The 17,799-nt window shown below is 52.5% G+C and overlaps 6 protein-coding genes across 6 annotated transcripts; 2 read left to right on the plus strand and 4 right to left on the minus strand.

The window, feature by feature from the left end:
• Positions 1-63: 63 nt before the first annotated feature.
• BDZ83DRAFT_754053 (putative monooxygenase) lies at positions 64-1,462 on the plus strand (the record flags this gene model as incomplete). The annotated part of the gene is made up of 4 exons (XM_060514432.1): positions 64-177; positions 235-820; positions 875-1,153; positions 1,218-1,462. The coding sequence occupies 4 exons, from the start codon at positions 64-66 to the stop codon at positions 1,460-1,462; spliced, it is 1,224 nt and encodes a 407-aa protein (XP_060362831.1).
• Positions 1,463-2,203: 741 nt separating this feature from the next.
• On the minus strand, positions 2,204-3,770 carry BDZ83DRAFT_675306 (uncharacterized protein). Its single transcript, XM_060511150.1, has 7 exons — positions 3,714-3,770; positions 3,051-3,618; positions 2,931-2,986; positions 2,815-2,874; positions 2,681-2,755; positions 2,540-2,623; positions 2,204-2,473 (listed from the first exon to the last, which is right to left on the minus strand). The coding sequence occupies exons 2-7, from the start codon at positions 3,341-3,343 to the stop codon at positions 2,292-2,294; spliced, it is 750 nt and encodes a 249-aa protein (XP_060362832.1). The 5' UTR covers positions 3,344-3,618; positions 3,714-3,770; the 3' UTR covers positions 2,204-2,291.
• Positions 3,771-5,747: 1,977 nt separating this feature from the next.
• BDZ83DRAFT_721132 (family 76 glycosyl hydrolase) lies at positions 5,748-7,420 on the minus strand (the record flags this gene model as incomplete). Its single annotated transcript, XM_060512350.1, has 4 exons — positions 5,748-6,326; positions 6,394-6,638; positions 6,719-7,204; positions 7,327-7,420. The coding sequence occupies 4 exons, from the start codon at positions 7,418-7,420 to the stop codon at positions 5,748-5,750; spliced, it is 1,404 nt and encodes a 467-aa protein (XP_060362833.1).
• A 4,203-nt stretch (positions 7,421-11,623) lies between these two features.
• On the plus strand, positions 11,624-12,508 carry BDZ83DRAFT_721133 (uncharacterized protein; the record flags this gene model as incomplete). The annotated part of the gene is made up of 2 exons (XM_060512351.1): positions 11,624-12,338; positions 12,462-12,508. The coding sequence occupies 2 exons, from the start codon at positions 11,624-11,626 to the stop codon at positions 12,506-12,508; spliced, it is 762 nt and encodes a 253-aa protein (XP_060362834.1).
• Positions 12,509-12,715: 207 nt separating this feature from the next.
• BDZ83DRAFT_582209 (uncharacterized protein) lies at positions 12,716-14,008 on the minus strand (the record flags this gene model as incomplete). The annotated part of the gene is made up of 1 exon (XM_060505532.1): positions 12,716-14,008. One exon carries the CDS (start codon positions 14,006-14,008, stop codon positions 12,716-12,718), a length of 1,293 nt encoding a protein of 430 aa, XP_060362835.1.
• Positions 14,009-17,010: 3,002 nt separating this feature from the next.
• Positions 17,011-17,526, minus strand: BDZ83DRAFT_721135 (uncharacterized protein; the record flags this gene model as incomplete). The annotated part of the gene is made up of 2 exons (XM_060512352.1): positions 17,011-17,299; positions 17,360-17,526. 2 exons carry the CDS (start codon positions 17,524-17,526, stop codon positions 17,011-17,013), a joined length of 456 nt encoding a protein of 151 aa, XP_060362836.1.
• Between the last annotated feature and the right edge of the window lie 273 nt (positions 17,527-17,799).

Consider the following 17,799-nt stretch of genomic DNA (forward strand, 5'->3'; position numbering starts at 1 on the left):
GCCTTAGTATTGGAGTCGGTACGGCTAGGCTAGTCCTTTGATTGCATGTTGATCGCGCCCGCAATGGCAATCCAGGACATGAACGGCAACTCTGACCAGCACCGGGATGATGGGCCCAAGGTCGCAATCATAGGCGCGGGGTTAACGGGCTTGATCGCCGCCCAGGGCCTGAAAAAGGTGTGTGAGCATGTATTATTGCACCGATCTGTGTCAGACGTTGACGCGATATATCAGAGTGGCTTCAACGTGGTCGTATTTGAGCGTGATGAAAGCATCGCCGCTCGGCCGCGCGACTGGTCGATTCTCATCGGCTGGGGCATGAGCACACTCATAGAGCTGTTACCTGAGCAGATTGTGAAGAACTTCCCTCAAGGTATTTGCAATCCGCACCTAGAGTTCAACGATTGGGATGAGAGCGTTATTGGATACAACGGCGCTACCGGCGAAGTCATGTTCCAAAATTCGACTCCCGGCGCTCGGCGGATCAGCAGACGACGCCTCCGCAAAGTCCTCGCTGAAGGACTCGATGTTCGCTGGGGCAAGTACCTCGATCAGATGGTGTCCAGAAGTACCTCAATGGATCTCGTCTTCCGAGATGGAGAGAAATATGAAGCCGATTATGTCTTGGGAACAGACGGCGTCTCCTCCAAAGTCCGAGAATTGCTTATGGGGGTTGAGAAGGCCAGGCCAGTGCCATCAGGATACTCCATCGCGAACTGTGTCTGCAAGTACGGGAACGCAGATAAGGTCAATGCCGTGGTGAAGGCACACTCTGTGTGCGCGCTCATGCTTGGAACGGCAAACCTAGCTGGCTGTGGTGGTAAGTATTTGGATATTTGACAGGTTTTCGTACGCATCTAAGCTAAGATAATAGTCATGTCCGCGGAAGATCCGAACGATGTTGCCAGTTGGGAGACCTTCTGGGTCAAAGTATGGCGCGGTCACTCCGTTAGCCTGAATGGCCAAGAAGCCATCGACTATGCAAAAAAGGATCTATCAGGCATCTGCGAGCCGTTCCGGTCTGCTCTGGAATGGACGCCTGCAGGAAGCTCCTGCTATCTTGACGAGATGAAGTACTGGCTTCCCAGTCCATGGGAGACGCACGATGGTAGAGTGACTTTGGCAGGAGACGCCGCTCATCCCATGTTGCCGTGTAAGTCAGAATTGAGCGTGCGATTACTGAGAGGATAGTCCTTTGGAACTAACACCACCCCTAGTCCGAGGCCAGGGACTTCAGCATGCGATCATTGATGTGCAAAACTACATAAATGCACTGTCAAAGTTGAGAGACGTTCGTGAGGGTACCAGCCGCAAATGCACCATGGAAGCATATGGTGCAGACGTCGTCGAGCGGGGCTGTGTTGCTGTGGCTCAAGCTCTGAAAGAGGCAGAGAATTCGCTGAATCCGGACACCGTTGGGAATATGCTCATGGTCACCCAGGGACACGGGAGATCTATATGAGACCCTAGAGATGCGTTTGATGTAACAAGGACTATACAATGTTTCCGAAACCTTACAGTCAGGCCCATCCCAGTACATGACGCTCATAGCTACTAGAATACATAACACGCAGCTTGGGTTGGGAGCATCGAAATCCCCCAACAAACAAGTCAGCCGTGAACAAGCATTCGGCCACCTTCGTTGTGCCCAGACAGCGGAAACTACCCTCTGTTGGTACCTGACACGGCTACGGTCAATGCTTCAAATTTCTCTCATGTTGATGATGTTTGGCTAAATCGACTCAACGTCCCTGTCTACACCCAGGGTAGCACGTAACAGGTACCAAAGTCATTGCTGACGACTTTCTTGAAGAGATCGGAGTATATTAAGGCATCCGACAATATCCTCCCCCGAACCTGGTGCAGTTCAAGGAGTGCTTGTAGAAGAACGAGCTCATTGTCGGGATTTTGTTAAAACGCTATATAATGATTGTTTCAACACGGGTGGAAGTTTACTGTCAGCCTCTTGTCCACACAGCCTCGTTACTAGAAAGTGTATATGATAGAGCCAAATAAATGCATCGTCTTGGATATGCCCACAACGATTCGAGTCCTGAAAACGTCTTGCTCAATGAAGAGGACAGACCTATCGACAATGACATGGGCTCGTGCTAAGCTATTTAGGTCGGAATTATCTCAAATGGGTACGTCTGATTGAAATTATGGGTTTTTGAATACATCAAGCAAGGTCAATGATGAAATTGGCTTGGAGAAAATCGAATGGTGACTGCTGGGCCCTAAAGTGAAGAAATTCTAACTAGATTCCCCTCTTTGGTGTATCTACGGGCAACTTAGCACTGCTTGTTCGAGCCGTCAGTGTAGAAGAAGTCCTGGTTGATCTTGATGGCGTCAACGTGCCAAGTCTTGCCGTCGTCGGTCGTCTTAACGCCAGTCGAGGTAGCGCCGGTAAGTTGAAGAGAATCACCAAAGGTCTTGTCGGCCTTAGCAAGGACGACGGTGAGGTTGCTCCAGCCTGAGAGAGTAAAGTTAGCGCATGAAAACACATCCCATTCCAAGATAGCAGGCTCAGACAACTTACTGTAGGCAGGGAGGGTTCCGCAGGCGCCCTGGTAACACTCGTTGCTGGAGTAGATGTAGGTAGGGGCCTTGCCGTTGCCGTCCACTGGGCTCCTGCATCAGTATTGTCTCGTTGGTTGGAGGAGGTGAAGGAAGTACTTACCGTCGGTCTGCTGCGAGACCATGGCACCGTTGATCCAAACCTTCTGGGTCACACCCTTGGAGGCATCGTAGACGACTAAGACACAGTCAGTTCTCGGTACTAATACAGTCAAGAGACAGGTATCTCAAGCTCACGCTCAAAGTCGACGTCGGACTTGGAGGGAATGGCGATGTATGGCTGGGCAACCTGGGTGGCTGCGACTTGTTAGTATACACTTCCTGATCAGCGGCTTTGGTGGTTTTAAACTTACAACCGGTGAAAGTGCTGGCAGCAACGCACCACTCGGTGTTGGAGGCAGGGCAGCCGCTGTGAAGGGTCTCGTTAGCCAATGATAAAAGTTAACCAAAACCTGGAGCCGAATGTGTCTCACGCAGCAGAGTTATCGGGGGCCCAGTTCAAAAGAGGCTGGAAGAGATCGCTGCCCTGGTCGCTGACGGACTGGGAGATGCCAACCCAGATTGACATCCACGGCTGGTCATTCTTGTTGCTGATGACGGTGCCGCAGGGAATGGACGGGGGAACGAGAGTGTAAGTGGCCTTGGTGATGACACTGCTGTCAGAGCCTAGGGTGAACATGTTGCCGAATTTCCACGCATCGTACTGGCCGGCAGCGACGATTCGCGCAGCAAGGGGGAGAACAGCAATGGAAGAGAATGAACGCATCTTGGCTGTTTGAGAGAAAAGAGTGAATGAATCAAAATGATAGGTCAGTACACAGCTGCAGAGTGCGAGGAGACAAGAAAAAGCCAAGACGCTAGGTTACATCCATCTTATAGTAGTGTTGGCTGCGGTTGACTCCGTACATAGGGAGTGCTCCGTAATCTAGGATCCAGAGCTGTTCGTTTCGATGATTGACTCTGAGCGGCAAAACTCGCCGAGTTCAAATGAAGGGGGTTGCGACTGGGTTACGGCGGGTTTTCGTAGCGAGTATACGATGCCCATTTACCGGGGTTAGCCATGCTGACAACTCTTGATTGGCTAAGCGGCAAATCGGCACAACTCTCAGCGGCTGTTTCGGGGAGGGTTCACCAACTAAGCATGTTCAACCTGAGAGCCGCCTTAAATGCGCGTGGGTATCTGTCTATCCACGACTCGGGCGATCAAAAGCCCTGATTGCATCTAATCTGGGTTGCCGGTGGGAGCTGCTAGCTTTGACGTGACGATCGTCGCAAACTGCTGCAGCCCCGAACCTTCAAATTCTGCCCAATCACGCTTGAATTTGGATGACAATCTATCAACGGATTGCAAGCTGGAATTCTCGCCCAATCAAAACACGATCTCATTATATACTTGCTCTGTAGTGTTTCCTGTCGTAGTCAATTCATTCAATTTCCGTCTTGTTAGCAAGTTTTGTCTGTCTCCCGCACAAGCAAGCATTCAACTGCAGTTTTGGTTGTCGTTGAAAGATGCCAGTCCAAGTAGCCATTTCCTTGGCCTCCTGTCCCCACCGAATGAGATTTAGCACAACCAACACCGCATCACGATGGGCCTCACGAAGCTCGAAAAACGATCACACAGCGCAGCCGTTTTCTGTTTGTCAGTTTGCTTCCTCTGGCGTTACCGAGGCGCGATGACATTGTACATAAGAATTAGATAGTCGAAATAAGCTTATCGGTTTGTCGGTGGGCTGGTGCGATTGGCTCTGAATCTTCGAAGGCAACACTACATGCCGAAGGGCCAGCCGCTTCACAACTCTCAATTCCCACATCCCTACGTTGTAGTCAAGATTTGTGTTAATTTCCGAGAGCATTGGAAGGAAACGAGAGGGAAAGGCCTGTGACGTGCTGCCTACTATCAGGCGCCTAAGAGATCTTGAATATCGCCTTATGTGACATTCGCAAACAACAGTATTTTCTCCTTCGATTTCGTGTGATTCCAGATACATGTTTAATTCATCGCTAGTGACACCCGTGGCTAGTGGGCGCCTATTCTCGGGTCTGGATCTAGCCAACCAATGCCCCTATCTGGCAGAGCCTCAGATTTACGCCTTTGGTAGCGCTTTGGCTCTGAGATGTCTGCGATTCTCGGATATAAAAACACGGCTTCTGCGTATTTACCTTGCCCACTACACTGGTTAGTCTACGGAATGATTCCTTGAAAGCCTAGAGAATTAGAAGAGCGACTCAGCAAGACGAGCTACTCTAAGCCCAGCTCAACTCTTCAACTTCTTCAACTTCAACTCTGGCCCTGAAAAGTCCTAAAATGCTTTCTTTTCTTGAGCTTGTTAACTTCCGAGTTTAGGTGGATAAATGCTTGAATACTCACGCTCGACGACGCCAGACACTGAAGCCCATGGGGAGCGACTTTCGTGAGGGCGGATATTCGGCACGTCCATGGGGAACCCCCAGATAAGCTTAAAACCTAGGATGCACACTTGCGTAGCCTTAAAATGACCCGTCCCCTCGGAACGACTTAATAAGAGCCGGAATACTATTCCTCTGTGACAAGTCAATCAGTATCTGATTCGTGGTTCATTGCTTCCATCAACTGAACTAAGAGAACGGACCATGATGCTCCGAATCAATTTGGAACTGATAGCGAGAGTGACTTTTCACACATTCTGCAACCACCCCACCATTTCCAATATTAGCCACAGATAGACTTTGTCTCTGCGCAGGCAGCACCCTTGCAGCAGCCACTCAACATCAGACGGCGTGCGCCACACAGCGAGTCGAACCGAGAGCGGACTTTGAGATGCAGCGTCTAGGTTTCTTGACAGCTGAGGCTGGTACTCTATGTAGTTCCATCACGCGGATAGCTGAGGCTTGAACATCGTCACAATTCTCTCGAGCGAGCATGTGACGTGGAAGTATTCGTGATTCGCAAAGATTTGTCAAGCTTTGTGATGGCGTCAAGGCAGGTCACAAGGTAGTACACTTGAAAGTGGTTGAAGTAAGAAAAGTAATTCGTGGCAGTGGTAGCTAGTCAAGTTCCCCTCCTGCAGTGTTTACCCAGAACGCCATGCCATGCGATCCTGATATGTAATCCGTACAACAAATCAAACAACCCATTACTTTAGGTATCTCACGCCTCCTTTCTTCAGGCTCTCTCACATACCCCCACCCTCTCAGTCACCCAGACTCATCCATCCCCATGTTCCCAGACCGCCAGCGAGGACGATGAACGTCAGGATACCCGCGCCAGCCTTGTCCGCCGTCGTGATGGGCTCCGGCTCAATGTTGTCCTTACTCTTGCTTCCAGCGTCAGGATCACCCGCCGAAATACCACCCGTCATATTCGTCACAGGCGGCGCAGCATCCTCAATAAGCAGACTCGACACAGCAGCCAAGACGTTCATGACCTCGCCAGCACCAGAGGTCTTGTCGACGGCCGGGTCGACATAGACTTGCTCGTTCCAGTAGAAGCCGCAGGTACGGCCCTCGGCGCCGCCCGTGCACTGGTTGACGGCGTGTTGCGTCGACTCCTTGAGGACGGGAAGGATCTTGTCCTTCATGAAGGGGGCGACCTGCGTGACGACGGACATCCAGCGGTGGACGTAGCCCTTGAAGGACAACATGTCGGCGGTGCACTGGCCCTTGCGGCCCTCGCAGGCCAGCTCGTAGGCGGTGTTATTGGGGAAGAAGTTGAGAAAGAGGGATTCTGTCATCTTTTCGATGCGGCCTTTCCAGACGTCGGAACCGTTGGTCTGGTCACGGTCAGTATGAGGTCATGGCCGGAATACTTAAGCATTTTTTATGAGGTGCGAGACTTACGTAGTTGTACATGAAAGCGGCGCCCTGCGTGAGAATAGCCGCGTTGTAGGAGAACTGCTGCTTGTTGACGTCGGTGCAGTTGTGCTCGACGTGGCCGCCGTCGTAAACGTTCCAGGACTCGTGGTCAATGTAGTTGACGGCCCAGAGCCAGTCCCAGGTCTTCTCGGCGTGCTGCGCGTACGTGTCGTTGTTGGTGTATCTGGCAAGGCGGGCGCCAATGTTGAAGAAGCATCCGTTTGCGATGGCTGTGACGTGTTAGCTACTTTGACGTCTCGAGACCTCCTCTCCATGATTTCTGGTCCCGATCGGGTGGGGGATCGCATACTGTTCTTGTAGTTATATCCAGCATTGGAAAAGGGCACCTGCCATCTCAAACCTCCACCGCAAGTATCGTCGTGACGATCTGGGCTCGCCTGCGTCGTCCACACGGCCTGCGCCAGTGCCAGCCACTGAGGCTTCTCTTCGGGTGGGTTCGGGAACTTGTTCTCTGCGGCCAACATGGCGGACATACCCCAAAAGCCCTGGTCGTCGTTACCCAGCGATGCGGTGTGGTTTGGCGGCATGTAGTCGGCATTGGGGCCGGTCTGGTGAAGCATACCCTCCATGACGAGGTCGTTGTAGGCCGAGTCACCTGTCAGCTTCCAGTAGTCGATGTAAGTGCCCATCATGGCGCCTCCTTCCCACCAGTAGTAGTCGCCCTTGTGCTCGGTTGGCGGGCCGGGTAGAATACCGGGGATCTCGCCGGTCTGGTTGCCCTTGTACTGTTTGATGAGGTCGTATGCAAGCATTTTTGCTGACTTTTTTACGTTGTCTGAATCATGGGGGAAGAAGCGGTGTTAGCAGGGAGAATGTTGCTGGGTGAGATGTGGGCCATCGTATTTCGTCATGGGGCGCGAGGATGATCGTGAGGTGAGAGGTGCTTGGTTTGCTTACCAGTTGTGTCGATGGTGTACTGCGCGTTGACGGCGGGAAGGCTGCCGACGAGCAAGAGTGCCGCCGAAGCGGCAGAAGCGAGTGAAGCGACCATGGCGAAGAGCCGGTCTACAGACGAAGTTCAAGAGCGCTACTGGATGAGGAATCAAGGTTGGTGAGGTGTAATTCAAGATCCCACAGAACCGGGTGGGGGAAGCGGTCGAATCGATTTATCGGTCGGAGCGGTTCGGGTGAGAACGAGTGAGTTGAAATTAAACCGAATGAGCGATTGTGATTGAAAATGAAAGCCGTGTCGAAGTTTGAAAAAGAAGGTTTTTCATTTATGAGAAGCGACCGTTCATGAATGGGCGGCTCCAAAGGTGGAAGGCACGGTAAAAGAAACTGTGGCTGCGGTGAGGTGTCGGTAGATCGGTCGGTCGGAAAGTCGTATTCGTCGTCGGAAGCGAGTGTCGATTTTTATTTACTACGATTGATTTCCCTGAATGGGAGTTCGGCTGGTATGAAAAAGTCAAAAATCCTGTGGTGAGAAATGAAGCGAAGGTTGTAGATTTGGTGTGTAAGCTGTGTACTTTTATTCGAGCTGAGGTGGAGGAATAAACGATGGGCGGGTGGGCGTTGGGGATGGTGGCAGGTTAACCAACACAGCTTTGTCTTCTCACAGCTCAGAATCAGGATGCACGATAAAGGGAAGGAAAAGGGGGGGGAAACAGGCTTTCAAGGCCACTTTTTTTTTTTCTCGTCTCGGCAACTCTGGGCTTTTTGGGAACACAGAAAATGGGAATCAACAGACACGGAAGACAGACCACAGGAGGGCACAGGATGACGCGGTAGAAATCAGTCTTGGTGGCCGCCAAAGTCTTGGTATTCTTGGTAAAGTCTTGGCCTTCTGGGCATCGGGGCTGTGCAGCAAATGAGAAGTTGAGAAGATGCCTGGCCGGGCAGCACTCGAGCACCCTTCACAAGGTTCGACAGGAGCAAGGGCCCCCCCCCCTTTGGACCAAATAGACCAGATGGATTTCATGGGATGCCGCCAGTCTCGGGACTATCCATTCTATCCAAGGCTCACAGGGCGGTTACGGTCCCACGGTTCATGGTTTGCCTCTTCCGCCATCTGCAAGGGCAGGCAACGCGAGCAGCACGAAGGATCACCTCACCTCGCCTCATGCAGCAGAGACCCAGAAAGACAGGCCGTTGAATGCAGACACGGACCACACCCACCGAGTGAACCCCTATGGAGAGAGAAAACCAGAGAGATGGATGGATGATGGATGGATAGGCTGGGGGAATGGGGTATGACCTGGTTTACCGCTCAATGTCAATGGAACAACCGTCAGTGACGGCTGGGAACAGACGGATAGGGACGAACTGCGATTGACCAGACACCATTTGGGTTCAAGGACAACCCAAGACGACGAGTCCTGCCAAAGAGGACGCCAAAAAGCCTCTCTCAAACAGGACCAGCCATCCCTACCCGACAACCAACATTGCCAAGACTCATTCCTCGCCAAATACGTGGGGACTCGGGAGTCCTCTTTCTGCCCGTCATCCTCCAGGCTACGGAGAGTTAGAACTTGGGAGGGATTGTTACGACTCACGGCTCACGGGTATCATACGCCCCGAAGGGTTAGGCAAGGGGATCACAGAGAGCCTTCAATGTGGATATGATTGATGCCTCTGAAGCTCCGAAAAGCACAAAACGGGGACAGAGGCACGATGGATCCAGGGGTCGCCCAGAGCTAAGGCTCAGCAGCGTCTTGGCGATGGCGATGGCGTCTCAGGGCCGGCGAGGGAGATTGATATTGAGTGCGACTGAGAGGCTGAGGCCCGGTGGTGCTCTGTGATGCGTCGGACAGAGTGCTAGACTCTAGAGTGGCCGCTGATCGTTGACTCGCGGTTTTGGGATGAGCAACGATCGGCCGTCCGACACATGGGAAGAGCCGTTGGAGGGATGGTCCAGGCCAGGTACGCGAACTGTAAGGGAAGGCTTTGGTTGTACGGAAAGGTGGCAGAGCCGAAAGGGATTGAGTGCCGGAGAATGCCAAGCAAACAAACGGAATCAAGAGCAGAACCACGAGCACAATCAGGTAAAGATGCAAGTTGTATGTCAGTATGAACTAAGAAGCGAGACCTCGTGTCTGCGTCTCATCCCAAAAGGTAAGTATTCTACCGTACCGTGCTGTGAGATGAAAGTTAGTCAGCTGCAACACCTCGGATGGCATGTCAGCTCAGGTCGCTCCAGGCTGTCAGCTCTGCTCAGCTCACCCGCCTTGTGCGCAAGGCAAGCTGTCAGATGGCAACCAGGTCAGGTTGAATACGAATTATGAGACCGTGATACGAGTTACAGGTCCTGGCACGCGCGATGGAAGACCGGATGCGAGTAAAGAGGAGAATAAGCCCAAAAACCAGGGCAACATCCCACATCCACATCCCTTTCTTCAAGCTTGGCCTTGAGTGCATAACCGGCAGGCTTGGGCATTGTGTTGTTTATGTACGCCAAGGAGCGATCGGTTCGGCCAAGGCAGATCACACGACGGTAGAGAGCCGGACGCCGCGGGGGATATGAACGATTTGGAGCGAGTGCCAGCGGTTGCCGTGTGAGTTGCCGGGCTGCCAACACATCGCTTGAGTTTGGGCGATGACAAGTCAAACTGGCGATCGTTTTTTCCCACACATTGGCTGGCTTGGTGTCTTGACAAGTCTTGTCAAAAGTGAGTGCGATTGAGAGTGAGAGGGAGGGTGACAGTGAGAGTGAGAGCGGCACGTGAGTGAAAAAGATCTCTAAGATGAGGAAAGAGCAGAGAGAAAGCTGGCGATGGAATTTGGGAAGGCACCGAGGGGAGGGATTGGCAACTCGAGAAGGAATGAACACCTGGGGCGCTGGACCGCTGAAGAAGGAAGGAAAGAACCTGTCCGTGGCTGCCCTGGAAGGAAGGTCTCGACCGCAATTAACCTTAGTCCCCATTCGCACTGTACGTATCCCCGCTGGCCCCACCAAACCTTGTAGCAAAGCCAGTCGCTACGCAGTGCCAAGGCCGCCGGGAATTTGGATGGAACTCTCAATTTCCTGCCTCAAATAGGGGGCACCTGCACAGTAGCTGTCTGACAGTGCAGCACACGGCCACTCACGGTACGTACCTTCTCCATGGACCATACGGAACGTCCAATCACGTGCGGCTTCAACACTGACAGCTTTGAGCCGCCAAGACTCCATTAAATTAGCACCATGACCCACCTCACCGACCTGCAACCTCAGGTTTCCCGTTTTCTCCTGACCTCCCAACGGCACCCGAAATCCCCGGACGGCGCCTATCAAGTACGTACCTGGCACCACTTCTTTCCACCATCGCGACTTCTTCACATTTACGGGGCGCAGTTTCTGTTGTTTGTACGAGTATCCGTATGGGTACGGTCAATATGCACGTCGATAGACCTGGGGCTTCTTTGTTTCCTTTCCTCTTTCAACCCTAATCACTTGAAAACTGAAGCATCGCATGTGGTTTGAGAGCCATCCCTGCACCATCCTTGTCCAGCTGGCAAAGGAATCCCCCGAGATTGAACCACTCCCGCAATTCCTACACACGAGCCTCATCGCGGGAACATGGCACGCCGGCCAAGATCGACAGCCCCTCGTGGTGCTGTATGGATAGGCTCTAGCGTCCCAAACTTTCAACATGATCAACAGGTTCCTGCCTTCAGACATGCGGCACGCCGGCGCCGTGGGTCCACCTCCGCATGGGACGGCCGCCCCATGTGAATGCCGAGACCTGGGAGTGCCGTGAACCCGAGGCTTGCAGCTCGAGTTCTGGCTTCCGCACTGGCTATGGAGCCGGTTCGCCTGATGATATGACATGTTGAAGAGCTCGAGCGGGTAACACCTCCCAACCGCTGGCTCTCCATTCTCGTTATCAATCTTTTTGGACTGAGATTGACCAATTGTGACTCAAACTGGCGCCTTGTAGCACACCGTCTCTATCCTCTTTATGACTATCCCATACAGACTGTGAATGCTGCAATATATCTGCGAGGCACACCAGCCGCATAGAGGCTTACGTGAGATGCCAGTCATCTCCTATCAACAACGTTGGTCGGCTATCGCTGGACAAAGCAGCAAGATGCATGTTGGCTGACCTGCACGAAGCTTCTATCTCATAGAGGGAAATCAGTCAGCAAGCTCATGAGCCCACTATGTCGCAGACTCTCGCTGTCGCAGCCACTGTGTTGATGCCATATAGAAACTCGTGGCTATCGTCGACACCCTCTGCCTTGTGATACCTCACGCCAAAACAACCCGAGTACCATGGTCGTCCCAGGTTGGGTACTTTTCGTCACGGGCCTGGTTGCCTATCAACTCGCGAACCGGTGCGCAAATCAGATAGTCAGACGAGCAAACCCAGACTTCTACAAGACGTTGGAGACGGACGAGCCTCACAAATTGGCTGCTTATTTTGTCTTCCCTCTGGGCTTCCTCTTAACATTACTGACGACACCCATATGTATCACGGCATACAATGACACGTCCTCTGCCACCGAGATATTTGGGCTCGACCGCCCCTTCACCACCTATGGCAAGGTTTGCCTCGCCTCTCGAGCCATCCTCTGGGCCTCTGAGCTGCCACTTCTCAGCTATTCTGCAGATTATGTTGCCCACCACGCCCTCTCTCTCTCATCACTCGGCCTCTTCCTCATTGGCCGAGGTCCGAGAAGACCTCTTTATCTGATCTACGCCGGCCTGGCAACGGAGTTGTTCTACGATACTGCCGTGTTATTGCGTTTCCACGGCCGCACGGCATCAAACTCGCCGATACTCCGAAAGATCCTCCTTGCGAATGTAGTTTCGATGGTATTACTCAGACTTCTCCCAATCATAGCCCACAGCGCGGCAATGCCGGAAACGCGAGCAGACTACCTCGCCGGGATCGCATCTTGTTGCATTCACATATGCCGTTTAAGCTTTGTTCAGCTGGGGTCCCTGGGATACATCGACGCCACAGCAGGCAGAAAATCCAGGCCAGGTCCCACGGATGCCGCGGACAGCAAGTTCGAGAAGCCAAAAAACATGGTTGGGAGCTTAATACAACGACCCATGGCCTTGGTTGTTGGTGCCGCCGTTGTTGTTACGGCGCTGACCTTGAAAGAGTTGGATTTCGTCAAATCCACGTCGTGGGCTACCATTGTGTCATGATTGTGACCTGTGCCACGGTGCTCTCGGTCGGTTCGGATCGTCAGGGGTTTGCTCATAAAGTGTCACACATAGCGGGAAGCGGGCTTAACCAAATGTGGTATCTTAAAAGTCTGTATATGCATGCCCTGATCCAGTGGCTAACAGTATGTAAAGAAGAGAAATATGGTACATGAAATGATACACAGCACCCAGGCTAGTTCTCGCAACTTATGCGACGGTGGCGCCCGTCAGAGTGAAGGAGTAGTCCAGGCCCTTGTTGGCATCGCTGCTAGCGAGCTGGAAACCGTTGTACAGGATCAGAGTCTTGGGGGTGTTGGCAACGACCAAGCTGGCCTCCTCGCCGCTGGCGATCTCAGCGGAGCCGGCACCATTGGCGAGCTGCACGTAGCGGACCGAGCTGGAGCCCTTGATGGCGAGGTGGGCGGTGAACTCGCCAGCCGATGTGATCTTGACATCGACCTTGCCGCCGGACGTCGTCAGGGGCATGATGTTGGCACCCATGTAGCGGGGGGCGCGAGCAGACTTGACCTTGTAGCCGTCGCCAGACTTGTCAACGTTGGCAAAGTTGACGCTGTCCTTGGCCTGGTTGAAGATCTCCTGAGCCTGGTCGTGGCCGATGTCGACGTAGGCCATGTGGGCCCAGTACTTGCCGACAATCTCGCCGGCGGTAGTGTTGCTGGCGACGCGGTCGAGGGTGTGGAGGGGCGTCTCGTTGCTGTTTGCCTCGTACTGGACCATCATCTGGTGAAGCGTGTCCTTGCCGAGGCCGGCAATGTTGTCCGGGTTGTTGGTGAGGTAGGTCAGGAACGGCCAGGCCTGGTAGTAGTTACCAGAGTCGACGGTGCCGTCGACAATGACCTGGAAGGAGTCGCCAAGGACCTTGTTGACCTCGAACTCGGTGCGCCCCTCGGGGGACTTGTGCTTGGTGCGGGCGTCGGCGCAGAGGGGCGAGGTGTTGTAGGTGTCGGCAACCCAATTGGCGACCGTCTCCCACCAGGCACCGGTGCGCTCCTGGTCGACCCAGGTGCGTTGGTGGTAGTGCAAGGCGTGGCCGTACTCGTGGACGGTGACGCCCGGGGTGGCGAGGTAGGTGTCGACGACCTCGAGCCAGCCGGCGCCGGACTCGTACTCCGAGTGCATCACGCCGGCGGCGTTGTCGAGCTTGGAAACGGAGTAGACGTTGGTCTTGTAGTAAGGGCCGCTGTCGGAGCCCTCGTTGAAGGAGAGGCCAGAGGATCGCCAGCCGAGGGTGTTGACGAAGCACTCGTAGGCACCCTCGAGCATGGCGAGAGAGTCATCGGCGGAGCTGCCGCCGGCGTAGACGCGGAAGTGGGCCGAGTCCTTGAAGCTGCTGCCGCCGGGGCCGGCCTTGGTCTGGGCCTCGAACTCGGCGGGCTCAGCGCGCGCGACTACCTTGGGGGCGCCTGCCTGAGGAGCCGCATGGATGCCGGTAGTGAGGGCGAGGAAGATAGTGAAGAGAAGTTGGTTTGACCTGGCCATCTTGGGCAACCTATTGTACGTGTACGTTGAAGAAAAGAGCGAATAACGAATGAACAAATGAGCGAACGAAGAAAGACAGAGGCTTCCTTGCAAAGAATGAAATCGAGATGGATGAGAACTTGCTCGGAGACTAATCCTTCTTCATTCCAAGCGATCGAGGGGCGCCATCTTTTGTAAGTAGAAGCGCCAACTTCGCCAAGACCCTCTGGTAAGGATTATTTCCTCTTCGAGCCAAGACGTATGATGCGAAGCAGGCAAACACACACACGGTGACCTGGTGATCTACGGATACAGCCCGGCCTGGTCACAGTCCAGTGGTCCACAGGGCCAAATCCTTCACTGCGTGCGGACAATCTGCAGTTGGTGTTGAGAGGCGTAACCCGCTGGCCCTTGTTAGTTGAGACTGGGCCCGTCCTTGGGGGCTCGATGGAGTGTTTCTAAGAAAGTGTTGGCAATTTGCGATGAAACGGTGGGCAGAATACACCAATCAGCACCGACGCGTATTGGCCTCTCGCTGGCCTTATTCGTGTTGTTCCCTGCATCGATCACCTCAAGAAGAATATCCCAGTCTTTACCCTAGACCCGGGAGGTACAGATTGAGTAGGAATCTCATGATTGATGGATTTCAAGCCTGTCAAATGGACCAAGTCTGTTCCCGGTCGGGCGTCTCGCTGCTGTAAAACACAGTAAGTGAGCTGGAAGAAGTCACATCTCCTTGTCCAAGGGAACATGAAGAAGAGAAGTCTCATCCGAACTCGTAAGGAGGGGGTGCGTACGCCAATGACTTCAATGTTGGATCTCCCCATCAAATCCTCCACTTCAAAATGACGATGATCTCGTTCTCTCCGAATGTCAAGGTGCCCCCTCCCAAGGACATCTACAAGTAGACGATGGCTTCATCCCACTCAACCGAAGGACCCGTACCCCGTAACGTGCCACTCGCTAAACGCTGACAGAATATGCGTTAGTCAAAAGATCACACACGGACCCCATTATTCTCTGACACGCTTCCCTGCTGCCCTTCATCATGATTGGCGGCAATATACCCGCAAGTGATTTAAAGTGATTTAAGGTACTCGGAAACTTCCCCTGAGCCTTTATGGTTAGTTTACACAACACTCCCGATTTCTTGGGTAATGGTATCCGTAACAAAGGCGACTATTTCCCCATTTTCTGCCTAGCCCTTTCGCTATCGCATCGCAATACGACCGACCATTTATGGCACGGCACCACACAGCGCCCCTGAGCGCATCTGTGACTTTGACCTGCTGTTTTAGTCACATTTCAGTGGTTTTCAATGCTACAGTAGCAGCAACTCAAGCAGACTTTAATTGAAAGTAGGAGGAAGCCTTTCCAGCAAACCACGAACCACTGTGACTGAGGACAAAGAGTATATCAATCGATGGTCGACTTGCGAAGTCTTCAAGAGCGAAAGGGCTACTGCACCTAGAATGGCAACTGATCACGAATACTGTAGGTAGTGATGGCAACTTGAACTTCATCGAGTCATGTCAGCCAACAGAGCCCCTCCAATATCGGCTAGATTTGCTACGGGTTGTGGGAGAGGATCTTCACCGAAGGAACTTAGTTAAAGTGTTTTCCTTCTCAATTTCTTTATAATCAACTGGGAAGGAGAAGTCGGTGAAGAGTGCTGTGCCTTTTAACGAGGCCGCATATTGACTCACGTAAGAAAAATATAGACTCAGTCAACATGCTTGCTTACTATTGAGGGTTGTTCAGACTCAAAGATTGCCAAGTCGGCAGGAGCGGTGCGACGCAACTTGAATGACCCCAACTCTTGATCCTGATATCTATTGTGCCAAGTCCTGTTTGTAAATGACTTTAAATTGGCAAGACTGTAAGTTGGCATTTCGTTTCTACTTTGCTGGGACAAGTATTTAGACCTCGGGAGTCCCCGCAACCAGGTGCCCAACTTAAGGACTGGACTTCGTTCTATCCACGGACAAGAGCATCAGGGACTTCTAGACAGACCAAACATGGAACTTGGATGAAGTTCCATCGTTGTCAGAATATGCTGCTCAATTACTTGATCATGACGCATTCTTAAGACCCTAAATTGAAGTTCATGTCGACGAAAACTAGGCCTGATGAATCCAGAATCTGTCGAAGCGAAAGGCCTCAAGGAAAGAATAACCATAGAACGCCTTGTATCCCTTCGATATATTGGGTCAATATGTTATTGTGTCGTGCTCTCCCCCCCCCCCCCTAGACTTGACTCAGACTTCTTGCTCCCAAGATGCGCGAGTTAGCGGGGCAGCAGAACTTGATCTTCGCCTCATTTCCAAAAGATGGTCACTAAATGCGGTCTGATGCTTCGGCATCCCGCAATACCGTACCTCATGTCGCTATTATTTTCGCTTCAGATTTGATTTGCCCAAACACTCTTTCGAGGGCAGTCACTGTTGACTTTTGCCCTCCTAATCCAGATCAACGCTGCATATAGACATCTCAGCACCCCATTCGGCCTAGAGTCCGAGAGAGCTCAGGAGTTTGATTCTAAATTCTCTTTAGAACACTGAGAATGAAAGAACAGGTGAGAATTTTTTATCTGTCATCAGGGCGGTGTGCTAAAGGACTGAGGCTGGAGTTACGGCAGTGTTTTTTGGTGACGTCTCTATAATCAGACAACTGCAATCCGCCGCAATGGTTCCAAGATAGCGATAGATCTAATTACTCAGGTGTTCGATTGAGACATCTGGCTTTTCAGGCATGGCCCAAAGTCATTTGGCGTTGTTTCTAGGCTTAGTTGCGAGCAGACTCTCACATCGCTAGCACGACTAAACCCCGAGAAAGAGTTGGGTGTGTGTAGCGCGGCATGGCCGCTTCGACGATATTCCGCGGCGTACAGCTGATCGATATTTCGAACAAATTCACGATGATCGGAGAGACAGCACAGAATACCATTCAGGTAAGTAAAGACTCCGGTGAAATGCTTTGAAAATACCAGTTGATGTTGTTGATATAGTCTATCACAACAAAGTTTATGGATTAGTGAGCGTGAAGGCGACATCACCCGTGCTTGCGCCTCCTTTGCAGGTTGACTTAAAACTACCACTCGGGCATGTTGCCCTCGCAGCTCGAATGCATCCTTCCCAGCGGCCTTTGGATACATTAATCGTGGCGCCAGAAGCGGTCGGGTTCAGGGTGAACTTCGCGGTTCCTGATACGCCCGTAGTGCTCTTTGGTGCGCCGCCGCATTTCTGGATGGACCCTGCTATGCCGCCGCAGATAGCCAGTGTGGCGACGTTCATATCGTGAGTATCGATCTTGCTACAATAATTCTTTAGCTCGACGGCTCCCTATGCATTTCGGGTATGGATGGTAACTTACGCGTTCTTATCTGTGCACGTAGTGCCAGTGACGGCTGCTGGATTGACATCCTTCGACGCGCGGACTTCCAGGGTGTTGTCGTTCGCCTGCGGAAGTATGGAGCTTGGCGCCGCGGCAGAAAGACCGGAGAAAAGCAACAGAGCCGAGACGACGTTGGTGATTAGCATTTTGGCCTTGACAGAGAGACAGTGTACAATGAAGTTACTAAATAGAGTAAGAATAAAGTTTCATCTACTTGGACCTGCCAAGACAAACGGGAGTGGGAAGATAAAGTGAACGAAGGCCTCGAGAACAGCAAACCAGTGAGAAGTTGAATCTAGATGCAACGTCAGAAGGCCAAGACGGGTAATTTGTACGAGGGCAGAGCCATTGATACCCTAGGTGCACTTTCGCAGATTTGCGGCTGTGATGTGAACTAGTTGTTCCAGCAGGGATAGACT

Source organism: Colletotrichum acutatum (assembly GCF_030867785.1).
Source record: "Colletotrichum acutatum strain CBS 112980 chromosome Unknown BDZ83scaffold_74, whole genome shotgun sequence".
NCBI classification, from domain to species: domain Eukaryota; kingdom Fungi; phylum Ascomycota; class Sordariomycetes; order Glomerellales; family Glomerellaceae; genus Colletotrichum; species Colletotrichum acutatum.